The sequence below is a fragment of the Nicotiana attenuata genome, unplaced genomic scaffold (assembly GCF_001879085.1).
Source record: "Nicotiana attenuata strain UT unplaced genomic scaffold, NIATTr2, whole genome shotgun sequence".
NCBI classification, from domain to species: domain Eukaryota; kingdom Viridiplantae; phylum Streptophyta; class Magnoliopsida; order Solanales; family Solanaceae; genus Nicotiana; species Nicotiana attenuata.
This window is the reverse complement of record NW_017671016.1, coordinates 127,820-135,148: the sequence shown is the minus strand read 5'-3', so window position 1 is coordinate 135,148 and position 7,329 is coordinate 127,820. Positions and strand designations below refer to the sequence as shown.

The 7,329-nt window shown below is 37.5% G+C and overlaps 1 protein-coding gene across 1 annotated transcript; it reads right to left on the bottom strand.

Moving 5' to 3' along the window:
* Window positions 1-1,253: 1,253 nt before the first annotated feature.
* LOC109205257 lies at window positions 1,254-3,092 on the bottom strand. The gene is made up of 2 exons (XM_019367944.1): window positions 1,935-3,092; window positions 1,254-1,703 (listed from the first exon to the last, which is right to left on the bottom strand). The coding sequence occupies exons 1-2, from the start codon at window positions 3,090-3,092 to the stop codon at window positions 1,254-1,256; spliced, it is 1,608 nt and encodes a 535-aa protein (XP_019223489.1).
* Between the last annotated feature and the right edge of the window lie 4,237 nt (window positions 3,093-7,329).

Below are 7,329 nucleotides of genomic sequence, written 5' to 3'. Positions count from 1 at the left end.
TGTCGCGTGAAAACCATGTGGTAACACTTTAGATTTAGCTTGTTTACATTCCAAATATTATGCACACACTCTTTCAACATCTTTTCTCATGCCAGGCCAAAAGAAATTTTCAGCAAGTATGTCTAGTGTCTTTGGGACTCCAAAGTGACCCATAAGGCCTCCACAATGTGCTTCCCTTAAAAATACTTCACGTAAAGAGCAATTAGGAATACACAACTTATTTTCCTTAAAAAGAAACCCATCTTGAAGATTAAACCTCTCTAAAGGACCCAACTTACAATCTGCAAAAATCTTGCCAAAATCAACATCATTAGCATAAAGTCCCTTGATTTGATCAAAACCCATCAATTTAGAAGTCAGAGTAGTAACTATGACATACCTTCTTGAAAGTGCATCAGCAACGACATTCTCTTTCTTTTGTTTGTAAGAAATTACATAAGGAAAAGTTTCAATGAATTCAACCCACTTAGCATTCCTCCTACTAAGCTTACCTTGACTCTTCAAGTACTTCAACGATTCATGATCAATTTTAATGACAAACTCTCTTGGCCACAAGTAATGTTGCCATGTGGCTAAATCCCTTACCAAAGCATATAGCTCTTTGTCATAAGTGGAATAGTTCAATGTGGCTCCACTCAACTTCTCACTAAAGTAGGTAATAGGTTTAGAATCTTGCATCAAAACAACACTTATTCCTTTGCCAGAAACATCACATTCAAATTCAAAAGATTTAGAGAAATCAGGCAATTGTAACAAAGGAGCAGAACATAACTTTTCTTCAACAAGTTAAAAGCATCATCTTGTTCTTTTTCCCATGTAAAAATCTTATCCCTTTTAATAACTTCAGTTAAAGAAGAAGCAATGGTGCTAAAGTCTCTCAGAAACCTCCTATAAAAACTAGCAAGTCCATGAAAACTCCTAACTTCAGTTACACTCTTAGGTTTAGGCCATTCCTTTATTGCCTTGATTTTCTCTTCATCAACCTCAACTCCTTTAGAACTAACTACAAAACCCAAGAAAATCACACAATCCACAAAAAAAGTACACTATTTAAGATTAGCAAATAAAAGTTGCTTTCTTAGAACTTCAAAAACTTATTTTAGGTGTTCTACATGCTCCTCTAAAGTGTTAGAAAAGATTAAGATATCATCAAAGTACACCACAACAAATTTCCCATGAAAATTCTTAAAGATATGATTCATTAATCTCATGAAAGTTCTAGGTGCATTAGTCAAGCCAAAAGGCATAACTAATCACTCATAAAGCCCATATTTGGTCTTAAAAGCAGTTTTCCATTCATCTCCAGGATTCATTCGAATCTGATGGTAACCACTTTTTAGATCAATTTTAGAAAAGATTTTGGATCCATATAATTGATCCAACATGTCATCAAGACGGGGAATAGGATGGCGATACTTTACCATTATCTTTTTGATTGCTCTACAATTCACGCACATCCTCCAAGTTCCATCCTTTTTGGGTACCAATGGGACGGGAACAGAGCAAGGGCTCATGCTCTCTCTCACAAAGCCTTTCTCAAGCAACTCCTCAACTTGCCTTTGAAGCTCCTTTGTCTCTTCTGGATTACTCCTATAAGCAGGCCTATTTTGGATTTGTGATCCAGGAACAAAATCAAGATGCTCAATGCCACGTAAAGGTGGCAATCCATTAGGAATATCTTCAGGAAAGACATATTCAAAATCCTGCAAAAGAGAAGAAATACTACTTGGCAAAGAAGAAGTTAGTAACTCAGAATTAGTCAAAGCTTCTTTGTAAGTAAGTAGTATTATGGGCAACCCCTCTTTTCTTGCATTTAAACACTCTTTGGCTTTTATATAGAAACTCTCTTTTTTCCTTTCCTTAGCCTTTCCCCTCACCAAGACCTTCTATTTTTTCACTCAAACCCCTCTTTATTTCTTCTGTCAAATTACTACCCTCTCTCTCTTTCTCTCGGCCATCTCTCTTTTTTCTAACTCTTGGCCTCCTTTCTTTTCTTTTCTCTCAAGCTCACTTTTTATCCTTCCCCTTGGTTTTCCCATTGTTTCCCTTAATCTCTTCTGATATTCAAACACTTGAGAAGGAGATAAAGGTGCAAGAGTAAATTTCCTGCCATTAAGCTCAAGAGAATATCTATTCTTCCTTCCATCATGAACAACATTCCTATCATACTGCCAAGGACGACCCAGTAATATATGACAAGCTTGCATAGGGATTATGTCACAAAGAATATCATCCTCATATCTACCAACATTGAATGAAATCATACATTGTTTGTTTACCTTTAGTTCACCACTATCATTTAACCATTGGAGTCTATAGGGAGTAGGGTGTTTCATGCATGCAAGTCCTAGTTTTTCCATAAAGTATGAACTCACCACATTAGCACAATTACCACTATCAATGATCACAGAACACGTTTTCCCTTTTATCCCACACCTAGTATGAAATATATTCTTCCTTTGTTCTTCACTATTGCTTCCCAAATAGATAGTCATAATCCTCCTAACTACCCCAATGCCATCATTAAAAGGTAGTTCTACTCCATCTTCATCTTTACTCACACCTCTCTCCTCTTTCTCACATTTATTACTCTCGTATTCTCCACTCATAATCTTCCTAGCCACCCCAATCATACTAGTATGAGACAGTTCTACATCGTCTTCATCACTTACATCTCCCTTTTCTTCTTCTCCCTCACTTTTTTCACTCTCATATCCCCCATCTTCTCTAAGAATGATGTTTCTTCTACTTGGACATTCATGTATCATATGTCCCCTTCCTTTACATTTATGACATTGAATAGAACTAGAAGGTGTAGAAGGTTTAGGGTTAAAAGTTTTACCTCCCTCTTTGTTCTCAAATTTTCCTTTACCCTTGTCTTCTTGAGGTCTAGAAGAACTCTGCATCTCCTGATTCGGCCATGGCTTCTTGGAGATGGTGTTTGACCGACCTTTCCACGAGCTAGTTTGCTTTCTTTTATTTTTCTTTTCTAGCTTTACAAACAAATCAACTAGCTCATCTATTGTTACATATTGTTTTAATTCTACTTCATCAGTTATTTCCTTATTGAAACCATTTAAAAACCTAGCCATTGTAGCCTGTTTATCCTCCATACAGTTAACTTGGATCATAGCCTATCCATAGCCTTAAAGTATTCATCCACGGACATGGACCCTTGCTTCAATGTTTGAAGACGTTGTTGTAGCTCTCTTTGAAAGTGTGATGGCACAAATATCTTCCTCATCACCCTCTTCATCTCAGCCCAAGTAGCAATTGGTTCTTGTCCTTCTTGCGATCTATCCCTAGTAAGTTTTTTCCACCAAATAGCAGCATAGTCAGATTACTCAACAACAGCAGGTTTAACCTTCTTACCTTCAGAGTAGTTGTGACATTCAAAGATGGCTTCAACCTTTCTCTCCCAATCAAGATACAAGTCTGGATCCCTTGTTCCCTTGAAAGATGGCATCTTCAACTATATACTACTTATATTGTCATCTTCTACTCTACCTCTTTGTCCCCTCCTATCTCTTCCCACCCTATCAAAATTAATATCATTAAATTCATCTATAGGGTTTTCTTGATTTACAATGGGAGCAAGGGGTACATTTCTCCTAGCTGGGGCCTAACATTATTTCCCCTCCTAAGTTCAGCTATTATATCATTTAACAATGGTTTCCCTCATTTCTTGGAATTGCAAATTCCACCTTTCGAATTGTTGATGCATAGCTTGCAAGGTAAAATCATTTCTTGCTTTGATTTCGGCTTCTTGGAGAACCCTTTGTTCATCATCACTACCTGTACGCGAAATCTTAAAAGAAATAATTAAATTTTATCCCACAAATTGGCTTTTCCCTCAATTGTTTTCACACACACTTGCCTTGTTCCTCTCGAAATAACCTTTGAACAAAACACTTTGTAGATTTATAGTTAAACCGAACTCGTATGAAGTTCTTAGTAGTAAAATATAGATTTTTGGGGAACGAATGAAAGAAGAACCAAATCCTAGAACTGGTAGGCTCGGTTGAAACAAGACACGAACAAAAAGGAAAGGACTATATATTTAGATCAGAAAGAGTAAGAAAAATTGATTTTTCTTATCTTTGAAATCTAGGATCCCCTCTTCTTGTTTCCTTTGTTAATTGTTTGAAACAAATTAAATACAAAAGATATTTCTTGGAGAGCAAGCAATTCTTTTCTTTTTTTAACTGATTTTCTTTTCTTTTTTTTTTTTGCTCTTTTTTAACTTCTTTTTTTTTCAGGTTACTATTCACGACGCTACAGTAACATTTTTTCTTTCTTTTTCTTTTTGCTCGTAGATTTTCCAGACCCCACTAATAGAATTTTACTGGGTATGTTGTTGTTGTTGTTGTAGTACTCAAGAAATCCCAAGAATTATCAAGAATGAAATCTGGATAGAACCGCTCTGATACCACTTGATAATAGCAAGGTCGGGAATCCAAAACTAGATTAAGAATTTAAGAAGTAAATGCAGAAGCAATAACAATACGAAACTGAACGACTAGAATTAAAGTGCAGCAAATAAAGGATATGGGAAAATTCAGGGAAAGAATTCCAAGAACTTCCGAGAACGCAAGTTCTATAGCCTTGAAAGATGCAAGCAACAACATTTTGATTTATTGAAGAAATCAAACGCCTTTACTTAAGAACAAATCAACAATAATAGATTCGGATCTTGATCGCTTTACGAGTAACTTGAGACAACAATTAATACCTAATATTAATCGCCTTCTAAGAATACCACAAAGGAATCAATGATATAACAATAATGAAGTTATCTTACTACCTTGAACTATGAACTAGTAAACGTTGAAAGATAAATCTTAAAGCATAAGTAACAAAGGTTCAAAAGAACTCTCAAAGTATAATATTATTAATCAATAATGAAGTACCACAATGAATGAAAAGAACTCCTATTTATAGGAGTAAAAAGTCCTTAAAACTAGGTAGGGTGGCTGCCAAGGCAAACCCTAACTTGGAGACTAAGCTAAATACTAGAAAACCTAATAAAAGCTAACAAAAATAAGAGGGTGGGTTGCCAAATCCCTTAGGGGCAGATTTGGGCCTTAAAACTACTAGTTTGGGCCATTGGTTTGGGCTCTAATTGGGCTCCTTTTGAAACACCCCCTTTCGGACCTCTTAAGCTCATTTTAAGCTCTTCCGGGTGCCCTTTTGGTGGACTTCAAGGGCTGATGTTGGGACCCAATCTTCCTCCTCTTGGACTTCAATTTGGGCTACCAAACAATTGTAAAACTTGGACAACTCATCTCCTTTGGGCTTGAGCTCTTCCTCTACAATTAAAAGCTTCTTTATTTGTCATTGAAGTCCAGCAACCTTAGTCTGCAATTCTTTAGCTTGAGATCTTGCAAATGGCCTTCTTGGAGCTTCCAAAACTCTATCATTGTCCTTGATGCTATCAAGTTGATCCTGTCTCACCTATGTTGTTTGTCCTAGTGATGGAGTATTTGTTCAGAATATTAAAGACTGTCAGTATGTTACCCGATTTCAAGTTTCATCATGTGTGCAAGACATTGAAGCTAACTCATCTCATCTTTGTAATCTGAGATCTTCTACAAAGGCGATGTGAAATCAGTTAATTGAGTCATGAAGGCTTTGGACAATTTCAGTAAAGTCACATGTTTAATAGCTAATACGGAAAATCAAGTATTTTCTTAGCTGGAGTGGATGACAATACTAGGGATCAACTGCTGGCAAGGACTGGATTCACATTCGGTACCTTTCCTATCAGGTATCTAGATTGCCTCTCTCACCCCAAGAAATGGAACAAGTTAGACTGTTATCTGTTGGTGGAGAAAATTACTAGAAGAATTACTGTCACCTATTCAAAGCATCTGTCTTATGCTGGCAGACTGCAGGTGATCAATCCAGTCCTTTTTTCTACTCACAGTTTCTGGGGGCAGTATTCATTTTGCCTCAAAGTGTTCTAAAGGAGGTTGATAAAATATGCAGGGACTATTTTTGGGGAGAGTTTGAGGAGAAAAAGAAGGTGTCATTGATTTCTTGGGAAAACATCTACTACCCTAAGAAGCTAGGTGGACTGAATATAAAGGGCAGTAGAAACTGGAATGTAGTCTCAGTAGGAAAGTTGATATGACAACTACTCAATTGCAAAGAATCATTATGGACTGGAAGAAACTTAATTCCATTAAAGTTCAGATGCAGAGATGGTATCAACAAGACAAATATAAGCTCACATTAAGTGGTAAATACTCAATAACTAGAAGTTACCTTACAATTGTAGGACTTCATCCAAAGCTAGAGACAACTGAGCTAATTTGGACTGCGTTGGCTCAACCAAAGTAAAGATTCATCTTGTGGCTGGCAACATAAGGGAGGCTACTTACTAAGGAGAGGCTAAGTTACATATAGCAGTGGCTGATGAAAACTGTTGTATGTGTGATATACAAGCCAAGGAAACAATTGATCATTTGTTTGAAGAATGTGAATGGTTTAGAACAATAAGACAAGAAATCTTCCAATGGATAGGGTGTGACGACCCGGCCCATCGTCACGTGAGTTACCGTCCCGTTTTCCCCATTTTTCTGCTTCCTTATGTTTTATTATAGAAGTCTTGAGTGAATGAGTCGATTTGGATTGGTTTCGGATGGAAATGAGACATATAGTCTCTTTAAGGAAGGCTTGTATTGGAAAAGTCAACCGGATGTTGACTTGTGAGTTAGAGGGCTCGGATGTGATTTCCGATGATTTGGTTAGCTTTGGGGGATGATTTGTGACTTAGGAGTGTGATCGGAATTGATTTTGGAGGTCCGGTGTAGAATTAGGCTTTAATTGGCGAAGTTAGTATTTTGGCGAATCCCGGTTGATAGGTGAGATTTTGATCTGAGGGTCGGAATGGGATTCTGAGAGTTCTTGTAGCTTCGTTAGGTGATTTTAGATGTGTGTGCAAAATTTCAGATCATTCAGAGGTGTTTTGGTCAGGTTTTTGAGCAAATGCGTAATTCGGAAGTTTTAGAAGAACTTAGGCTTGAATGCGATGTAATTTGATAGTTTTGGTGTTAATTGTGGTGTTTTAATGATTGGAACAAGTTGGAATGATGTTTTAGGATGGGTTGGCACTTTTAGTTGAGGTCCCGGGGGCCTCGGGGTGATTTCGGATGGCCATCGGGATGAAATTTGGACTTATGAGATTGCTGTGTATCTGGCTTCTGGTATTTCCGCATCTGCGGAAAAGGAATTGCAGATGCGGTTGCGCAGGTGCGGAAGAAGGCTCGCAGGTGCGGTCATTTGGCCAGGATGGAAGATTGCGCAGATGCGGAAGGGGAGCCGCAT